The sequence below is a fragment of the Pituophis catenifer genome, unplaced genomic scaffold (genome assembly GCF_029215685.1).
Source record: "Pituophis catenifer annectens isolate HBS135680 unplaced genomic scaffold, rPitCat1.0.hap2 SCAF_1, whole genome shotgun sequence".
Lineage (NCBI taxonomy): Eukaryota > Metazoa > Chordata > Lepidosauria > Squamata > Colubridae > Pituophis > Pituophis catenifer.
In genome coordinates this window covers 242,544,883-242,566,856 of record NW_027256881.1, presented here as the reverse complement: position 1 = coordinate 242,566,856, position 21,974 = coordinate 242,544,883, and the positions used below count along the sequence as shown (strand labels likewise).

The window sequence follows — 21,974 nt, the reverse complement described above, 5'->3', positions numbered from 1 at the left end:
CTAGTCAGTTCTGCATATTCTACTATGAAATTTTAAGCTGCTTGAGAATAACTGAGAAATAATACCTAAGCAAACACCATCCTTTTATTATATATTAATATCTATCCTCATGTGAATCCTTTCAATTCTAGTTCCCAAACTATTCCATATTTGAAACACAGTGTTATGTGTACATTTGATACATTTAATGAAGTAAATGAGATAATACAGATTTTCAATCTTTTTATTGAGTGTTATTTTTCTTCTTTTTTAAAAGCTTCTCCTCTCTTGCTTTTTGCAAACCGTCGAGATGTCAGACTGGTGGATGCTGGTGGAGTGAAGATGGAAGCAACAGTTGTAGTCAGTGGCTTAGAAGATGCTGCTGCAGTGGACTTCCTTTACTCACAGAGTGTTATTTACTGGACAGATGTGAGCGAAGAAGCTATCAAACAGACTTATTTTAACCAAAGTGGGAATCTTGTACAGAGCGTCATCGTTTCAGGGCTGCTTTCTCCAGATGGCCTGGCATGTGACTGGATTGGGAAAAAATTGTACTGGACTGACTCAGAAACAAATAGGATTGAAGTTGCTAATCTCAATGGAACATCTAGGAAAGTTCTTTTCTGGCAAGATCTTGACCAGCCAAGAGCAATTGCCCTGGATCCAGCTCACGGGTAAGCACCCTGTCTTTTTAAACTTTCACATTCATTTGCAGGATCACGATTGTTTTCATCTTGCCAAACAAAATACAATCTCTTCTCACAAATTTTGTTTTCTCAAGATATTTTTCTCTGAACGTATGTTTATATTTAAATAAAACATGGGATGAGGAATGGCAAATCATAGAAGAGCATCCTGACTAACGCGCCAAACCAAACATTAAAAAAAAAATCTAATTTTTCCAGTTTAGAATTCTTTAAAACTTTACAAACTTTTAACTTTATAGCTTTTAACATTATAAAACTTTACAATGTTATGCTTTATCTATAATTAATGTGGCTGGTAAAAAAAAAAAATAGGTTGCCTGCTGAAATGCATGATAGATTCAGTTTTGCAAATCTGTAACATTGTCTTTCCACTGAATCTTAATGAGTTTTCAAATACTGTGTTTGAGGTAAGAAGGAATCCAATAGTTTGAGATATAAAGAGGGGGATTTTGGCATGTAAAATATGCTTCTGCAGTACAGAGAAGCAAGCAATCAAAAGTTTGATGCAAGAAAATAAAGGTGTGTCATTAAGTTGGTTTAGACTCTTGGTCTAACACTCGAATTTAGGAGATTTTCTAGAAAAGCATTTTATGAAATCATTACTTTATAAAATATTGCTAGCAGGAAAAGGGGAGGATGGAAATGAAATTTCTGTACTTTTCATCAGGGTTAAGACTGACCACAGATCTTCTTTCTGAGGGCAAAATGTAGAATTTAAATAATTCAGAATTATATCACTCGGTTCATAAAACTATATTTATTAATAATAACTTGTATCAGTTAGATCCACTGTGTAATTCAGAATCAGTATAACTTCTTAGAAATAATGCTTTCAATTACTTGAATTCCCAATTATCCAAATATTCTGGTTAACCACACCTAACAGCAGTTCTGGCATCCAGTTTAGTGGGTTCTAATATCAGAGAGCAGGAAAATAATTTTCTCATTTCATCATTGGGGAAGGGAGATTGTAAATCTTTTCTCAATGTTGGGGGAGAAAATATTGGCTACAGTGGATCCATGCCCCCTTTTCTTAACAATCCTGCTTTAGGAATTCTGAATTATTCAATTACCCAAGGGATTCCCTTCCAGAGATTGTAGATTGAAGCCTTAATTTATAAATGGCTGAAGTGCGGGACCCTGCAGGGTGGGAAGCAAGCCCAAGTGGGACGGGATGGGGGGAAGATAGGTGGGAGGCTGCTGCAGCATCACTGCAGTCGGTCGTAACAGCAGGCAGGTTGCCTGGCATTCAAAATTTTATTCAGGTGTCTGGGGCACTGTAACTTTGGGCAAGAGTCATAAGTCCCTTCGTTTGGCATCATTGTAATTCCGAATGGTCGCTGAATAAATTGTGGTAAGTCGAGGACTACCTGCATGTATTTTATTTATTATTATTCTTGTCTCTCATTGTAAAAACAATTATATTAAACTACTAATTATAAATATAGAGTCAAAACTATTTGTGAATAGTGAACATTACTCTTGAAATACATAGTAAAACATGTTGGTCATAACAGCATAATAGTCATAATGAATCATCTTAATAAAATTATCCTGCCTGTAAGGCCCAAGCTCTTATGAGATGGAAATTGTCTTGTATAAGCAGAGTCCTGGGAAGGAAGAAATTGAGGGCAGGGTTGTGTAATGGTGTGGCTGACAGGGTGCAAGAGGATATTCATTATTAATGAGAGATTAAGAGTTAAGAGAATATGATAACCCCCCCCCCAAAAAAAAACTTGGCTTGTACACACAGTTAATATAGGGGTGATTTGTGGTTAAGTATGCTAGCATTGGAAAAATAATACAAATAGGAAGACAATATTATGTCACTGTATTGTTCCTTGGGAAGAACCTATCCACTTTTTTTGGATGCATGTAATTTATATATAATATTGATCACGTATTCCTGAAGGAGATTTTTATATTTAGGGCCTTCTTATGAGATGTCTTTAAACATTAAATAAACAATCTAAACATATTATTTACACTTGCCCTCCAGTTTGTGCAAATGAAGCTGTAATGATCAGATCCATGATATGGCTACTAACATTTTACAAATTTGTCAGGAACTTGCAGTGCCGAGTCTTATTCTCTCTGTGAAAGAGATTAAGAAGCATTTAGAAATCCATTCTGATTCATGTTGACTGTGGTAATGTTCATTTATTGGTCTGTTTTTCTATTGTCAATTCATCATTATTGTTTGTAAGTTTTAGTTATTTTACTTATTGCTTTCAGCAGCTTTAACTATTTGGTGACAAGTAAAGTATTTCATGCTTGTTGCAGTTCCTTCTTTTGCTTGGGCCCATTATTCATCCCATGTCAATCTTCATACCAAATTTATACTCTGTTTATTTATTGTCTCTTTTAAGTTTTTCTGATGTGGCCTCTTAATTAATTTTCCTTAAATATTCAGTTGGCCTTTTCTTAATCTCAAATTAAGAAATCATTAAAAACTAATGTCTTCTTACTTCTGATTCCCTCTTTGATGCATTACTTGGTATTGCTTCTTTCATACGTCTAGCTAATTAGTGCTTTGCTGAATTATTTTATTCTTTCACTCTGGTCCTGTCTTAGGTAAAATATGTACTTGGTACTTTCCCATCTGTTTTCACCTCAGTTGTCACATGAATGTTTTGTTTTAGAATTTTAAGCCTGCAGGCAGGACTTAATGTTTTTTTTCCCAAATGCATGCACATTAAGTGCATATTAAATTCTTTATATTGATAACTGTGATGTTTTATATTTTCTCTGATATGCTTGTCCTTCCTAGAATCCTCAATTTAAATGCAAATAAGCTTTGAACCCACAAAGGACACAGTTACTTAGCTCTGGTATATAGTAACAACACTGACTTGTATAGCTCTAATTGTCCCAAGAATCTGAGACTGGAAATAGAATCTTGGTCCAAGATAATTGACAGGTTTTTTCATTAGGCATATTTAATGCTATTTTTTAAAAGTTGCATAGTTCCAGGACTGATGTCAGCTGCTATATGGAAAATAGAATTTTGGAGTCTTTGCAAAGACCTGCGTAAGACATTAGTTACATGGAAGTTGACTGATTTAGTTGACAAACTTTAGAACTGAAAAATCTTTTAATAATAGTTCTGCAAAATGCTAGAACATTCACAAAAACAGGAGGCCCTGTTTCCTAGGTTTATAATGTATGGTAAAGCAGTGTCTTTCTGCTTTTTCACTATTTAAAAAGACCTATATAGCTTAAATTTGTTATTTAAAAAAGACCTAGACAATTTATGTGCTAGGCTGAAATGAATAAAGTGGAATTTAAGTGGCAGAAATGTAAAATTATGTAATTGGATAGGAAAATGGATAGGATAGGGCAGTATACGGTGGCAAAGTATATGATGTTGGAGACAACTAGACTTGTCTTAGTATCAGTGGATGTGAAAGGGATCTGGGTATCTTTGTGGATCTCAAATTAAATATGAGCCAGCAGTGTGATGTAGGAATGTGTTATTTTGGAATGTAAAAGATTCTAGAATACAGGAAATAGTAATTTCAATCTAGCCTGCATTAGTCAATTCTTACTTGGAATCTATACTCAAATCTAATTCTGAATACCCTGACTGAAAAGGACAGTGACAAAAAGGAGCAAGTTCAAAAATTTTTTAACATTAAGTGGTGACATAATGTGATGAGTTAATCTGAGGTAAAGAGCCAGCGTGGTCTAGTCATTAAGGCACTAGACTAGAAAGCGGGAGATCTTAAATTCTAGTCTTGGCTTAGCTATGAAAACAGCTGAGTGAGCTTGGGCCAGTCACTTTCTTTCAGCCCAACTTACCTCACAGGATTGTTGTAAGGAAAATAAGAAGAGGAAGGTGTGTTCCATGTGTATGCTGTCTTGGGTTATTTGTAAAAAAAAGTAAAAACAGGATATAAATTAAAAAAAATAAAATTAAAGTTCTAGTATTTGTGATTATGGGAGCGACGGGGCGCTCCCATGTGACACCTCTCCTGCGCGAGCTGCACTGGCTTCCGGTGGTCTTCCAGGTGCGCTTCAAGGTGTTGGTGACCACCTTTAAAGCGCTCCATGGCTTAGGGCCTGGTTATCTACGAGACCGCCTGCTGCCACCAGTAGCCTCCCACCGGCCAGTACGCTCTCATAGAGAGGGGCTCCTCCGGGTATCGTCGGCCAAACAATGTCGACTGGCGGCCCCCAGGGGGAGAGCCTTCTCTGTGGGGGCACCTACTATCTGGAATGAGCTCCCCCCGGAGATACGGAGGATCCCGGATCTACGCACCTTCCGCCGCGCTCTTAAAACCTTTTTATTCCATCAGGCTGGCCTGGCCTAATTTTTCCCTTTTTCCCTTTTAAAACACAAATTTTAATTTGTTTTAAATTTATTGGGGTGTTTTAAATCTGTCTTTGGCCAAATAGTTTAATTTGGTTTTATTCTGTTTTTAAATTTTGCTATTTATGTGTTTTTATCTTGTGGCTGTTCACCGCCCTGAGTCCTTCGGGAGTAGGGCGATATACAAATCAAATAAACTAAACTAAATAAACTAAACTAAACTAAACTAAACTAAACTAAACTAAACTAAACTAAACTAAACTAAACTAAACTAAACTAAACTAAACTAAACTAAACTAAACTAAACTAAACTAAACTAAACTAAACTATCTACAAGACCGCCTTCTGCTGCCAATAGCCTCCCACCGGCCAGTTCGCTCGCACAGAGAGGGCCTCCTTAGGGTGCCGTCGGCCAGACAATGTCGGCTGGTGACCCCCAGGGGGAGAGCCTTCTCTGTGCCGGCACCTGCCCTCTGGAATGACCTACCCCAGAGATACGCACGATACCAGACCTCCGGACTTTTCATCGGGCCCTGAAAACACATCTATTTCATCTAGCCGGGCTGGCTTGATCCCATCCTTTCGGTTTTAATTTGAAATTGATTTTAACTGGGCTGTTTTAAATTGAGGGCCAAAATTATTTAATGTCTTTTAAACTGCTTTTAAATTTTATATGTTATGTTTTATCTTGGCTGTTCACCGCCCTGAGTCCTGTTGGAGAAGGGCGGTATAAAAATCAAATCAAATCAATAAAATAAAATAATTTGAGAAAGGGATATTGTGTGAGATAGTCTGGTTCTTTTATGAGTATCCTATATCCTGTTATTAAATTTTGAGCAGTTCATCTAAATATTTATACTAATAAAAAGCAGTGACATGCTTTTATTCTTACAATTGTTTTTATTGAGTATTTAGGCTACACTTGGAGTTTTGTTGTTTGAGATATTATGAAACAAGAATGTTACCTTGTCGTACTTTCCCTGCTCCCTTAATCTAACAAATTCCATTGTACCAAGCTGTTTCATGGAAGTATATTAATGGGGTATGCAGTGTATTTACATGTGTCTTTGCTTCTAATTTTTTTCATCTTTGCATAGATCTATTTTTCATTTACCTTATTGTCTTTTGCTTTGCATACATTTTCTGTATTTAAGTGTTTAATGTGGCAAAATTTAGCAAAAATTCCGGAGGATGTACGAAGTATGGGAAGCCCTAATCATATTTGAAAGTTGATCGTTTTGTGTTCCTTTCAGGCAATATTTGAATGTGTTTCTTTTAAGAAATTCCATTTATAATGGTAGTTGGTTGTGCATCGTTTACTTGCCAATCCTCTTGTGGAACTTGTTTGTTGCTTTTCTTGGTGGGGGAAGGGGAAGAGGAATAATAGTGGCTTGAGGTCTATCCTTGTGGAATTAACTCTTCCAGCAGCTGCATTCCTTGTCTGTCTTTGTGGCATCCATCCCACCCCCCTCTTTTTTTTTTCACAGTTCACTCCTTACGTTGGTTGTAAAAAGCCCCTTAATGTTTTTTCTACACAATTTGAATTTGAGGATATGCCAGTCTTTTTAAGTAGCTTACTTTTCTGAAATTCCTCCAGAGGCTTTCTGACTTATTTTTAATATGCAGGTTACTTTGGCAAGTTTGGTATATAGTTTCCTTAGCATTTGCTAGCAATATCTCTCCATGTGTTCCTTGTAATTGTATTTCCATTATAAAACAATACAGTTTTCATTTGGAATCTTTCAATTTGCCTGGAAAACTTGAATTATAGCGGCTGCAGAGTTTGTATAGGTTATTTTGTTTTATAGTTTGTTTTTCTCTTTCTATTCTCCTCCCCCCCCATTTTTCTCCAAATAATAGAAGGAGGGGAGTGGAAACTACAGTTGTTGATAAGAATATAAGTATCTGATGAAAACAAAGCAATGAACTGAGGTGCAAATGGCTGCAAATATTTCTGTGAAGTGTGGAGGCCTTTGTAGATTAGTTTGAAGATTAGCTGCTATGTGGGAAGGTGATTGGAATCCTCTTGTAATGCCTAAAAAGAATCTTTCTCCTCCTTCCTTCCTTCCTTCCTTCCTTCCTTCCCTCCCTCCCTCCTTCCCTCCCCTATTTAACTTCTTTCTTTTTTCCTTCTTTTCCATATACAGCTACCCCTTTCACTTATCCCATCTCTATCCTCTTCCTCAGAGTTGGCTATGCCTACATCTAGTTATGATATTTATGTATAAGATTAATTTGTGTACATATGCGAGAGACCATGTTCTGTATACAGCATGTAGATATGGATCAATTATATTTAATAAATGAGACACTTATTTTATAAGTAATTTTATTTGAAAATTATATACTTCTGATAATGTTATGACTTTTGGAATGTTTTTTCTTTACTTTTGTTCAGTTATGTCTGATTATCAGAAACTGCCTGGATAAAACTCTGCAGTTTTCTTGGCAAGGTGTTTCAGAAGTGGTTTGCACAAGGAAATCGTTAATACTGTATTTCAGTATTGTAATTGTAAAGCTGAACATGGCATACATAATTAAAACATTATTAAATATAGGGTAATAGGGAATGATTGGACCTATGCTTAAGAGATATTGGAGTTGAGGAAATTTATAGCTTGTATGGCCATATATTCCACTCAAAAAGTTACCTCTTAATCTGGATTCTTAATATTGTACTGTAAATTTTAATCAACCACAATCAGTGAACTAGCCACACATTCCAGTTTGAACCATATTGGTTGGATTTGCGCAGTAAACTAAGTCAGAACCAAATTAAACCACACAATGACTTAATACATTATCTGACAACATTCTTGAATTATGGAAAGGAGATATATTAATCCTGCTATTCTTTTATCTGCTTAATTTAAAGTACATCAACTACAGAAGTAAACAATCTGGGCTCTCCTAATATGCTTGACTCTAATTCCCATTGGTATGTATGTATGTATTTAGATATTTAGGAGCAATTGCTGTAATTGACATCAGGGAAGAAATGTGCTGAAGATCCACTTTGAAAGATTGCAAATTAATATAGCTTTCTTTATCTCTAGTAAAATATCTTCTCTTGGTTTTCTAAAATCTTATTTTTGTTTCAAACTTCAAACATCTTTGTTTCTTAATTTAGTTCATGGCAAAAGACACTCCTCTTTCTTTTTCATTTGTATAAAAGAAGTAGGATGATGCAAATCATATTCCACAAGCAAAATCATGTTGGGAATTTAGGTATACATCTTTAAAAGATTATTATGATACTTTTTAAAGTAACTCTATTCATAGCATAATAACCACAAATTATGCTGAATTGGCAGAGAGTATTAAAATCTAAAACCAATCCCTGATATTGAGAAATTTATATATAGTTACAAATACATATATTAATAAAATGACTATATGAAATGGGATATTAGAAAAGTCAGGACATTTTCTGGTTAAAGACTTAATTGGGAATCCATCTCTGCTGAATATATTTTTTGAAGAATTGGTTACAAATTTCAGGTGAATCAGGTTTCATCATTCCTTCTTAATTTTATTAAATTTCAGCAATCAAACCCTTTAGCAGTATTTGAAGAATGGTATATGCATTGTTTAAATTCAGGGAACTCTCTTTAGTTCTGTAATACACTTCTGTACTTGGTAGCATTGGCATTGAAAGGAAGGTGAAAAAAGTCCAAGAAGAAGTAATAAAATAATATGGGAAGAGGAAATGGAAGCTAAGACAGTGAGTTACATTGGAATTCTTTATGGCATAAAATTCTATTTAAATCCAACTTTGGAGAATTAGAATTAGAATGTTAATACCCACCATTAACATTACATTACATGAACCAAAATCTTCCTGTACAGATTGGTAGGAATTACATTGCTGCCAGAGGCCATTGGCCATTGTCAGTTTAGTTCCTCATTCTGGCCAAATATTTTTGAAGTTGCTCAATAATCTTTGGAAATCAACTATATTGTATGTTTATTTTCTGTATTTTTCAACATAACAAATTAATGTATTTTTTTCTTTCACTTTACAAATTTATTGTTGCAAAACATTAGAAAATTAAAACATTTTTGTTTGGATCAAATATATTCAAAAGTTTGGGAAATAGTATTGGCTAAAAGAAAAAACAACTGAGCCCTGATAAATCTCTTTGTTAAATATTGTTTTATTCAAGTTTTGTACCCATTTTTATCAACAAAAACCATTCATAATAGATTATATTTGTTTATCAGAGAATCTGTATATCTATATCTTTATCTGTATAACTATTTCTCTGCTTTTTCATATTTGTGTTTTGTATCTTATTTTTATATTCTCAAGTTTTGTTAATGTTCAGTTTTGCATTTTAAAAACAACCCAAAAGTGCAAGTAGGTAGCTGCCTGAAGAAAAAAAAGAAGTCATAAACTTAAGAAATGAATAAAATTCATTATAGATCTATGCAAATTATTGATTTCCTCAGCAGTTCTAGTGGAAACATCTGTGCATGCGCAGATAATCTGAGAAGGCCTTTCTGAATGATGACTGAATTCTGGGAAAAACATCCATGCAGTTGAAGCTGCTTTGTGAATTATTTACACAGGTCTAATAAATAATACATAGTAATATTGGTCATATATCCTAAAGCAGGGGTGTCAAACTCGATTTCATTGAGGGCCGCATCAAGGTTGTGTTTGACCTTGGGTGGGTGGGTGTGGCCAGCTCGATGTCACTTCTGTCAGGACGCCTGTGGTGTCCCAAGCACTCTGCCAGTGAAAATAGGCTCCCGAGCTCAGTTTCTGGCTGCAACGGCCTCCTGCAACCCTCTGCCAGTGAAAACTGAGCTCAGGAAGGCCACTTGCTCCATTTTTGCTGGCAGAGGTACCACAGGCCGGTTCTTCTGTTTCCAGGGCAGCCCTGCAGATCTAAGCATCCTGCGGGCTGGATGCAGCCTATGGGCCTTGAGTTTGACATCCCTGTCCTAAAGGGTCATTATAGACAAATTCCTTGTGTGTTCAATCACACTTGGCCAATAAAGAATTCTATTCTATTCTATTCTATTCTATTCTATTCTATTCTATTCTATTCTATTCTATTCTATTCTATTCTTATTCATTATTTCTCTATTCTTTGACACCAAAAAGCTATCTAAGTAATATTCAGTTTCCTTGAACTTCTGATTAATAGCCAGGCATTCATAGTCAATAGAAATACAATAACAGACATTTTCTCATATGGTTTGGTTGCCAGTCATTTTCTAACCTTCTGAGAGTACTCGGTTCACCTTTAAACTTCCAGTGCCTTAAGTAGTTTGTCTTAAAAGAGCATGTGTCCTTCCATTTCTATTTCTCCAAATACCAAGGCCAACTTCTGAAGCACTTCTCGATTTATCATTGCCAAAGAAAAGAAGTACATGACTACAAAGGCAGGGTGATGTTGGTATCCCCTTGAGAACCACGTTGACTTTAAGGCATGGTTTCCGTTAACTGGTTTTAGTCCTTTCCGATCTTTGTGTTACTTAATTTCTCTTTTAGCTGTATGTGTCACAGTGTTTTCAGCCAATTATTCATTTTGTTATATGCCATTTTTATCATTGTTGTGCTTCATTTTATTCATCTCTCTACTCTTGCAAAAACCTGAGTGTAAGTCATTAATTCAAAAGTAGATAAATTACTTCTACTCAGATGCAATAGTAGAATCATTCTTTTTTTTTTTAATGGCACTTCTTATTTTAATTGGTTGAAAACAGTTACTGTAGCTAAAAAGTTGTACAAGGTATGTGTAGCTGTAAAGTTTTTGCTGAAAGATCGTAATGGAGCCCAAGGGGCTCTACCAGTTGAGATAAAGAGTCCTTGTTCAGCAAGTAATGAAAAGATTTGTATTAATTGAACTGTAGAGGAAACAAAAGACTTCATATTTTTAGAAATAGTTAACAGGTGGGAAAATCTTTAAAAATAATAAAGTTATGTTTTGCTTTTAAAGAAATGTTTGATATCTGTTGACATATAAACTTGGTTTCAAGGAAATTCACAAAATTTCCTTGATTTCAGGAAAGTGTCTATTCTGTTATTATAATTGTATTTGGATTTTTTTTTTTTTTAGATACATGTATTGGACAGATTGGGGCGAAACACCTAGAATAGAGCGTGCTGGAATGGACAGCAGTTTTCGGAAAATAATCGTGGATTCTGACATTTATTGGCCCAATGGACTCACAATAGATCTCAGTGAACAAAAGCTTTATTGGGCTGATGCAAAACTGAGCTTCATTCACAGAGCAAATCTGGACGGCTCTTTCAGGTAGGGTGTGTGTGTGTGTGTACATATATGAATACATGTAACCCTCTGCAAATACATTTAATATTGCTTAGATGTTTTCTGTTTAAATTGATAGGGTGCTAATGTATTTTCTGGCAACTATGATAACAAAGGCTGTCAACCTTGCGTCACCGACTGCCCTTGAATATTTAGATAAGTGTCTGGAGATCATTATTTATTCCTTTTTCATTCTACATGTTTCCATCTCTCATTTACTGACGCCTTCTGCTAGTTCATGCTTCCACATGCCTCCCTTTTCACCCCATGGTAATAGCTCATCCTTCATGTACATGGTAACGTTGAATTGTCTGTGTTGTTCAGAAGCACCTATGAATCAAGTATGTGTGTCAACTATTGTGACCTCGTATACATAGAGAAAATGGAGAGACACAAATGCATACTTTGCATAGCTGCGTATATACAAGCAGAGGGAAAGAAACTGTTACTTGGTTGTTCTTTTCTTTTCCAGGGTGTTTGAAAAAATTCAATCTGCAGAATTATATTAGATTCTCTTAAACTTCTGTGATTTGTTTTGTTGGTATCCTTCATGCCACTGTCAAATCAAAAATGACATTTTCTGTGATCAAGCGATAGTATCAGTAACTCATAAAAATAATAACATAAATCTGGATTGTACATTGTATAGTCTGTGTCAAATTCATATTCTTGTGCTGTTACTGAAATTTTGCTTTAATTTTGTGTCTCTTTAATCCAAACAGAGGGATACATGTTTTTCTACAATATAGTCTGTAAACAACAAAACATCCTAAATGTTGTTCAATGCTATTTCAATATTGTTTTCTCTTTTAAAGAAAGGAAGGATTTTTTTTTCCTATAAAGAAATGTATTTGGAGTACAAAAATCCAATTAGCGTGTTTAGTCAAAATGCTTTATGTTCTGAATGATAAAAAAAATGAACTCATTTTATTCCCCCTAAATGCTGTTTTTGAAAGCTTAAATTACAGCCCAGATTCAAGAAATACAAATAAGTACTGTTGGAACATACATATCTCCTGCTGTGACAAAGTTGTTCTAGCGATAACAAAGTTAGTTTCAGAATGCTAATGTTCTGCATGTATCATTTAAGATAAAATATTCCAGCAGCCTCATTTTTTTTCTCCTCCTCCTCTTCACTCATGACTCGTGGTTGGACATTGTGCAATGCATATTTGTGTTTTGTGCGCAACATAATTCCATAGCTTTTTGTATCTTATTATAGATGTTTAAAATTATTTTGGAGCAGTAATGGAAAATATAAATATGATATTTTAATGCCTGAATGACCTTTAGTTTTAATAGTGCTAAATAAATTAAACTTCAAAGAAATTATATACACTACAAATATTGCCACTGTGAACTAACTTGATAGCAGTATAACATGTTTTCTATTGTGAATGGTAGATTAAAATTGCTGGAACAGACTCCTGTGTGATGAACCGCCACTTTGAAAAGTCAGAACAAGATAATAATTTAAATAATTTTTCAGAGCAACATGTTTTATGGTAATTGTGGTTCCAGTTTGCAGGCATGGTATTTTTTGAAATGATTCAGGAGAAAGCGTTTTGGTCTTTATGTGGAATGGGCCTATGAACAAGGCCCATTCCACATAAATTGATTACTGCTGTTTATGGAAGTCACTGTTATTTTATTTAAATATTGACATCTTGTCTTTCCATCTTAATTTGTGAAGTAGTTTTTGTAATCACTTTGGAAAATATTCTTTCTTCTACAAACTAGGCAAAAAGTGGTGGAAGGTAGTCTCACTCATCCATTTGCCCTGACGTTGGCTGGGGACACTCTGTACTGGACGGATTGGCAGACACGTTCCATTCATGCCTGCAACAAGAAAGCTGGAGAGAATAAGAGAGAAATAATAAATTCTCTTTATTCACCAATGGACATCCAAGTTTTGAGCCCTGAAAGACAGCCATATTGTATGTTTGCTGTTTGTTTCTTTTTCTCTCACATTAGGGATAAGTGGGAAATCTAACGCCCATGACTTCAAAGAAGAAAATACAAATATATTATTTATGCAATGCAGGCCTCTGCCCTACTATAATTATTAACAAGCATCTGGTATGCTAGGCTGTTATTTGATTGTGATAGGAGGTTTAGTCCTAAATGCCATGGATTAGGTTCTTAACTGGATTGCTGTTTAATAAAGTTTGTTACCATCATATTTACATAAGATGTTGATTGCAGAACAGAATCTCAAATTGTTTCAAAGGAAAGAAAATCTCAGGGTCTCATCCTGTAGATTTTTCACCTTGCAGTAACTTCTCTGAGCTCTGATTTGGCTTGCCTGTTGAGAGTATTGGCTGATCTGGCCAGTGTTTCAGTGGAAGTTTGCAAGACAGAATTTCTGTGATTGTCAGTGATGTGGCTGTTGCCATAATGTTAAAGAAGCTCAGCCAGCTAGAGCATAATAACTAAATAAAAGTGCCAAGGAAGGAGACTTGGGATTCAAATTTTGTGGAGTCCGTAAGTTACTCTCATTAATATAATAGCTAATTCCCACTTGGATGCCACAGATCTCTGAACAATGTATTAGACTGAATAGTTGAACACTTTCCAAAACTTAAATGAGATCATCATTAACTGGTTGTGCATATCATTCATAGTGCAATGCAAATTTGGTTAAAAAGCAGGCCATAGTAATGCAAATTCTTTGCTGAGATGCCTTTTTTGCCTGCTTATTGAAAGAGGCTTTCATTTAGAAATGTTAAAATTCAGAATTTCTCAGGCACATGTACGTACGTTAAATACTTTAAATCAGTGATTTTAAGGACTTATTTTTTCATTAGTATCTTGTTAATAGTATGTATTTTGTAATAGTATTTTGTAATACTGTTACAAAAATATTAATGATACTTTGCAGTAAGAAAAATAACTTTCTTGTGAGTGACTTGGAGGGAGGAGCGGCAGAGAGGAAGATACCTCATTATTTCTCATGGATGAAGCTTTTAATCAACAGGAAAAATCTGTGGAAAAAATTGAAAAGCAGATAGTATGCTTTGCTTGAATTCTTTAGCCACAGGATTTCCAAAGAAATTGTGTCTTGTGCACATTAAATATTAGAAACATAACATAATGTAACACATAACATAGTTTTATCCTAAAGTTGAGTACTATCTCATTTAAGAGAGCATTGAGGCCTAAGTTTACTATTGAAAACCTTAGAGGAGATTTGGCCTTAGCTCTGAAGAGCTGTGGCTATACTAAGAAAAAGGATAGATGGATGGTAAATATTCATGGAGTAAAGAGAGGCGTTTAAGAGCTGCTTTAGCTGAGAAACAGGTGCAAAGCTTCAGTAGATGTCATTGGGTATGTGCCCTGATAGAGTTTGTCCTTGCGTTCCAGATGAGGCTATGTGATGCTCTCGGAATTCCTAACATTTCTCTCAGCTGAGAGCACGTCCCACCCCAGGGTCACAATATTTCTGGACAGTAGTGAGGAAAGCCTGGCACACTGGGAAATATTATCTGCTGGAAATAGTTCAGATAATGCTGTCTCTTGATTCAACTGGATTTGGATGCCATTGCTCCAAGTATTTGTACCGTATTAATTGATTGTGGATCATATACAGGGCTACCGTCTTAATACTGGTGCTTTTGAATGATTACACAAACACACTACTTTAAATTGTCATTCTCTCCGTTTGATGCCATAATCCAAACAGTTTACATATTGGGATGGAGAAGAAGAACACAAACAGAACACCTAGATCTTAATTTTTCAGATTTGATTGTAAGATAGACAAGTGATTTTGTATGCCTTCCAAAGTCCACTAGCTATAATAAATATAAATAAAAAATAAAAATATTTAGGCTATGTATAGCCAACATAATTGATTGGGACACAGTTGAATGTAGAAAATACTAAGAAGTTGCTAATATTGTTGCAGGGTGAGATATACAGAAAAGTATGAACTCCTGATTGAACAAATAACGATTGTTCAGGTTCAACCTGTGCTGTAACTATAACAACAGTCCAAATAGAAATAAACATGCAGCATCCAGTTGTCCCTAAACATTATTTTATACTTCTGAAACTATTAAACCTCATTGAATCCCCAACTGCATTGCAGCAGTTTGAGACACTGTAGTGTGAAAAGGTACTTTTTTCAGGACAGTTTTATGTTTATTGATACTTCCCTAAAGTCGTATGGAGCAACATTAAATGTCTGCCTTGTAGTCAATTATCTTTTAGGGCCTGATTTTATGAGGAAACAAAGTGTGATTGTCTTCTTTAGGGATCTAGGTTTCCTTTCTGTGTTATCAGATTTTTTTTTTTTTTAAAGTGCATGATTTCCTTTCTTCTCTTATTTTTCAAGTTCACACACCCTGTGAGGAAGATAATGGTGGCTGTTCACACTTGTGCCTGTTGTCCCCAAAGGAACCCTTTTATAGTTGTACCTGTCCTACTGGAGTCCAACTACAAGAAGATGGAAAAACCTGCAAAGCAGGTAAGGAATCCTTTACCTTATCACTACTTGGTTTAACAAGCGTATTGAGACCCACAATTCAGTCCTTAGGATCTTACTTCTGCTTTCAGCTTTGTTTCACAAATCCACAAAAGTTGTAAATGTGAGAATTGAGCATAAAATAATTTTTACATCACTATGATATGTGAAACTGCTCCCAGAAGGTAATCTTTTTTTGTTTGGAACAACCACAAATTGAAACCATGCTGATTGGGCTTTATAGCAATAGCACTTAGACTTATATACCACTTCACAGTGCTTTACAGCCCTCTCTAAGCGATTTACAGAGTCAGCATATTGTCCCCAACAATCTGGGTCCTCATTTTACTGCCGTTAGAAAGAGGGAAGTCTGAGTCAACCTTGAGCCTGTCAGGATCGAACTCCTGGCAGTGGGAAGAGTTAGCCTGTAATACTTTATTCTAACTACTACACCATCATAGCTCTTTTATAAATCTTGATTTGTTCTAATCATGGCATGTCTGAACCTAGAACCTGACATGTCCTGATATCTTTTGAGTGATGGTAGAATGGAGAACATTGTGAAGTCACCATATAAATCATGATTATTTTGCTCATCTGCAACACTGATTCTGGTATACATAACAAATTATGGCTAAAGTGTGTCATGGGATAACAATATGAATGACCTCTGCCAAAAATAGTCTGAGGTGGAAGTTACATCATCATAATGTTAGTTCGTCATCATGTCAGGACTGATATATCTATATATCTATATCTATATCTATATATCTATATCTATATCTATATGTATGTATTCATATATATATATATATATATATATATATATATATATATATATATGTATGTATTCAGATATATATGTGTTCAGATTTAAATATCTATATCTGTAAGAGAGAACTCAAGTACTTCAGAAAATGATATTACGATTTTTTAAAATTAAAATCCATTTTAAATATGTTACTTTGTCTTCTGAAAAGAAAGATGGAAAATCATGGCAGAAAACATATAATTACTAAAATAAAATGTGTACCTTTATTGAAGGCCATTTGATTATATAAAATAAATTTTACGTAAATAGTTAATAATATTTTGCTTGTTTAACATCATTATGCTGTGGAATGCAGGCATGAAACATTTAATAACAATGAATCGTATAGATGCACTTAATCTAGACATCTTTGGGCAGCAATTGATGGTGGCCTTTGCCCACCACATTTCTCCCACCCCCCCATTTTTTGCCTCTTCTCCACCACTTGTTGCTCTTGTTTCATGTGTATGTGGACAATGCTGGAAATTGAATTTGTATCTGGAAGAAAGCAAGGCCATTTTTCCCCTCCCATTATTCTGTCTGCTGCAATTGTGTTATTGATGTGCTTCTTAAGGTATTGAAAGAACAGGGTTTTTTCCCCCTCCCCTTAAAAAAAGCTCCTCTTTTCACAGCTTTAGAAACCCTTGATGAATGCTCAGAACAAGCCTTTCAGAAGACTCATATTGACCTTGTGTTTCTGGCAATGGGAAATAGCCCCAGTGGGCATTTAGTACTTTGGCTAAGGGCACAGAAATGAGTGACTGTTTATGTGGTATTTGCACCTTTCTATTGTTGAGCTAGACATTCTTTCAGCCCTTTTTATCAAAAGGGTAGAAAGTGGGATGGGAACAGGAAGTCTGGTTTTGCATAAGAATATGTAGCTTTTTGGTTCACTTTTATGGATTATTTCTTTCCCAAGCTCTGCATCTTTTGTGGGTTCTCTGCCTAATGCCAACATCCATGTGCTTTAACTCCCAATCTTATTAATTAACTCATTGGTGGCCAAGGACTTTTAATATATCACTCAGGAGGAATTTAACTTGCTTTAGTATATCCACTTTTGAGATTTCGTCAGGAATTGTGTTCTTCAGATTAATACTTTCCATGCTATAGACAATGTCTGAATTGTTCCTTAAATAATTTTGGGTGGATCTAGATAGAAATGAGGTCATTGGTGACCATAATGTGCCTTTTAAAAAAAAAATTAAATGCAGAGCTGGCGGTTTCATTGTGGGAGTATTATTTTCTCCTTAAACTCATTTCTCCTGATTTTAAATTCTCCCTCGAAGTTTTTTAAATGTAGTATATTTTATTATGGCTGCAGTATAGAATAGAATCTATGTGATATTTTCTCCTGTTAAATTTAGATCAATATCTATTCTTCCATTTTTTACTTCACTAATGTGAATATGTATCATATTATAAATGTATAAGTGCAAATTACATGATAACATAATTTTTGAGAACATATAGTTTCTTTAATGATCATATGGCAAAAAAGCTACATATATATTAGCCATCTGTTAATTGTAAAATAGAATATATGTAGTTATGAGGTGTTATCTAACTTTTCCTAAAGGAAAAACAGTTACCATTTTAACTGAGAGTGACATTGTGAATTAACCAGTCTGTCCAGATGATTTATGTTTTCTACCCCAAAATGTAATAGAAATAAAAATGTGCATTAAGTGGTAAGGGACTCATACAGACACAAATATTCATTCTATATAAACTGTCCATTAGGTTGAAATTGCTTGTCTATAAATGAATATTGAGTAGTTCATTTATAAAATGCCTGCTTGTTTTTTCAACTAGATGGAACTGTTTAACGTTAGAAATTAGTTTTAAAATCCTATTTAAAACCTTTACAAAATTTTTAAATATCCCTCAGTTATAAGGTTTTTAACCCTGGTAACAACTATCTAGGTTGTCTATTATAAATATGCATATGAAACTTTTCTGCAAGAGTTTCATGATGGGATCATAATAATTGGATTTCTCATAGTGTGGAACAAAGTTATTTCAACAAGAATTATTTTTTTAATGGCAATATTCCTTGGCATTCAATTTTTTCTGATAAACACTATAGTGGCATATATAATACAGTTGATTCTAGTGAAATAAAACTTTTTCCAGTGATCTTCTTTCTATAAGTTCCTATCTTCTGTGCAGAGCTGCAGTTGAACAATTGGTGCAATATCAAATAATTTGTAAATGTTAAACATAACTTTGTTCATTGTTTTGCATGGTTGGTCAGAATAACTAGCGTTTTAATCCCATCCCCCATCCCCCCCCCCCTTCTCATGATCTATAAAAAATATATTTTTTCTTCTACTATTAGTGGTAGGAAATCATTCAGGTAAATCAGGCTCATGGATTTATGGCTTTAAAAATGATTTCATGTTAATACACTTCTGGGTATGGTTCAGTATTGAAGAGGCGAATAGATGATAGCTTTACATTCATTGCTTTCCAAAGGTAGCAGTGGTAGTGGTATTTGCTAGTTTTAGACTTTGCTAAACCTATTCCCCTTCCCAAGGCTCTGCCAGTAAAATGATGCTTGTAAGAAATTAGTCCCCTTTGTTGGGAAAGGGGAGGGGAAGAGAAGAAGGGAAAGGAATATCTACAATAGACCATTGTTATAGTCTGGTTAACAGAAGGACTAATGAGAAAGGAATAATGCTGCATTTTCTGCCTTAGCAAAAGCAAAATGCTGTCTACATTTGTTTAGGTTGGATGAATAAACCGGAGCATTTGTTACTATGTTATAGGTGCCTTGTCACTTGTCAAACCCAGAGAGAGCCAAAGGGGAAATGATAAACAGCTCTTGTGGAGCTGGTCTGCTTTGCTGCTGTCAGTTCTGATTGGAGATAATTTTGCCAATAGACTGCAGCTGCAATTTCCAGAATAGAAAGATGGTTTTTTAATCACAGGGGTGCAAAGCAACAATATTGGAAGGCAGTATACTAGTATAGTAATTTAAAGCTCACAGATGAAAGGGAATCCTACCTTGGTTATAAACCTTGACACAGAGAGACATGCAACTCAGTACCATATTCTCTCACCATTTCTATTCTGCTTTCTGCCTGGTTTTTCATTAACTACAAAAACAGAATATAGCATTCAGGGGCTGAGGATAAATAGACCAACACTTACGCATTGTGGCCAGTTTTCCTTTCAAATTCAGTTATCCTTAGCAGGTGTTTCTAAATGCTAATTAAAAGGCATACGCTTCTATGGATATTAAATATATGTAAAGCTCTGGGGAATGGAAAAAGAAAACAAGGCAGTTTAATAATATTAGTTGAAGAGAATAAAGGATTGTACTACTAAAAACTATTATTATATGATTAAGGGAAATTAGGTTCTTTACTTTCCCTTTTTAAAAGTAATGAAATTATGCAATTTTTTTTGCTTGTTGAATGAGACGTTATATTTATTGCTTTCCCTCCCCTCTTTTTGGACAAATAGCTGCTGGCTGATGTAGACAGACTTTTTTTAAAAAGCCAGTAAGAATATATGTGCTGCCTTAAATAGTGCTTTGGATTCCAGTGCTGGCCAAGGAAGGAATTTTCCAGAACCAAATAAGATTGGCTGATGAACCTCAACTTTGGGAGATTTATTATTTTTTCCTTTTGAATGCCATCTGAGAAATGGCTGCTTGTACTGCTTGTAGAATATGATGTGGAATAATATTTATGGGCAATTTCGTAGGCAGTGACTTGACTGTGCCATTGGATTTTGAATAGTTAGCCTTAGTTGTACCATCTCAGTTGTGTAGAGCAGGTGTGGGCAGCTATGGCCTCTTTAAGACCTGTGGACTATAACTTCTAGAATTCTGGGAATTGCTGGCTCAGGAATTTTGGGAGTTGAAGTCCACATGTCATAAAGGGGCCATATGCCATATGCCCCATCCCTGTGTCAGAGTACAACCCCCCCCATGTCTGTGAATAGGGAAGCCTCCAGATGTTTGATGGCATTACAGATCCCAGAGTTCCCACTCAGCTAGAATTATCCCCTGCTGTAAAGAATTCAGTGCTTAAAAAATGAGGAAAATATATATCACATTGAAGTTTTGAGATTTACTAACAGGTCTGGTTAGAATAGGATAAGCCCACTAATGCCCACTCTGGTCATGAAGGCTGTAGTATTAGCATACTATTGTTTTGAAAACACTCAGTCGATATGTATAGTGTGCAATACAGAGCCAGTAGTGAATTCTGAAATTCTTACAGTAAGCACAAAAAGCATGGCATTTTAGTAACGTTTTCAACCATGTGTTTTAGATTCAGCTCTCCCCACCCCTTTTTGGGGGAGTATGAGAAACTTCGCAATTCTATGAAAATCCTGGTGGACAATCACTTAAATATGAGCCAGCAGTGTGTGGCAGCAGCCAAAAAAGCCAATGCATTCCTAGGTTGCATTAACAAAGGGATAAAATCAAGATAATGTGAAGTATTAGTACCGATTTATAAGACCTTGGTAAGACCACACTTGAAATACTGCATCCAGTTTTGGTCACCACAATATAAATAGATGTTGAGACTCTGGAAAGAGTGCAGAGAAGAGCAACAAAGATGATTAGGAGGCTGGAGGCTAAAACATATGAAGAAATGGTTGCAGGATTTGGGTATGACTAGTCTAGTGAAAAGAAGCATAGAGGTGACATGCTAGCAGTGTTTCACTATTTGAGGGGCTGCCACAAAGAAGGGGAGAGCTGTCAACCTATTTTCCAAAGTACCAGAAGGGAAGACAAAAAATAATGAATGGAAATTAATCAAAGAGAGAAGCAACCTAGAATTTAGAAGAAATTGCCTAACATTGAGAACAATTAACCAGTGGAACGACTTCAGAAGTTGTGGGTGCTCTATCACTGGAGGCTTTTAAGAAGAGCCTGGACAGCCACTTCTCTGAAATGGTATAGGGCAGTGATGGCTAACCTTTTCCAGACTGAATGCCCAAAGCGCGTGAGCGCGCCTGAACCTCCAAAATGCAATGCGGCATGGGCCCCTTGCATGCACGCACAGTCTCTCACATGCCCCCACATGCGCACACGCCCTGCGCATGCGCACATGGCACCCCGCCCCCACGCACAGACAGCAGAGAGCCGAAGACCGGCTGGTGGAAGGTGCACTCACATGCACAGCGGAGCTGAACTGGGGTGATGACTTGCATGCCCACAGAGAAGGCGCTGCGTGCCACCTCTGGCACGCGTGCCATAGTTTCACCATCATGGGTATAGGGTCTCCTGCTTGAGTAGGGGGTTGGACTAGAATACCTACTAAGTCCCTTCCAACACTCTTATTCTGTTATTTATTCATTCCATATATATCTCCTTTCTACTACTATTTTCTTGGCTAAATTTGTATTCAATGAAAATACACCAGTGTGGTGTATTTGCAATCCATTTTAGATG

General features: G+C 35.6%; 1 protein-coding gene across 2 annotated transcripts in view; it reads left to right on the top strand.

The window, feature by feature from the left end:
• The first annotated feature begins 306 nt into the window (after positions 1 to 306).
• Positions 307 to 21,974, top strand: part of LRP5 (LDL receptor related protein 5) — an 80,944-nt gene continuing 59,276 nt past the window's right edge. For both annotated transcript variants that reach the window (XM_070957372.1, XM_070957371.1), the window contains exons 1-4: positions 307 to 653; positions 11,070 to 11,267; positions 13,023 to 13,219; positions 15,619 to 15,750. In XM_070957372.1, the coding sequence (XP_070813473.1) occupies positions 322 to 653; positions 11,070 to 11,267; positions 13,023 to 13,219; positions 15,619 to 15,750 (859 nt within the window). In that variant the 5' untranslated portion in view covers positions 307 to 321. The remainder of the gene's footprint in view (positions 654 to 11,069; positions 11,268 to 13,022; positions 13,220 to 15,618; positions 15,751 to 21,974) is intronic.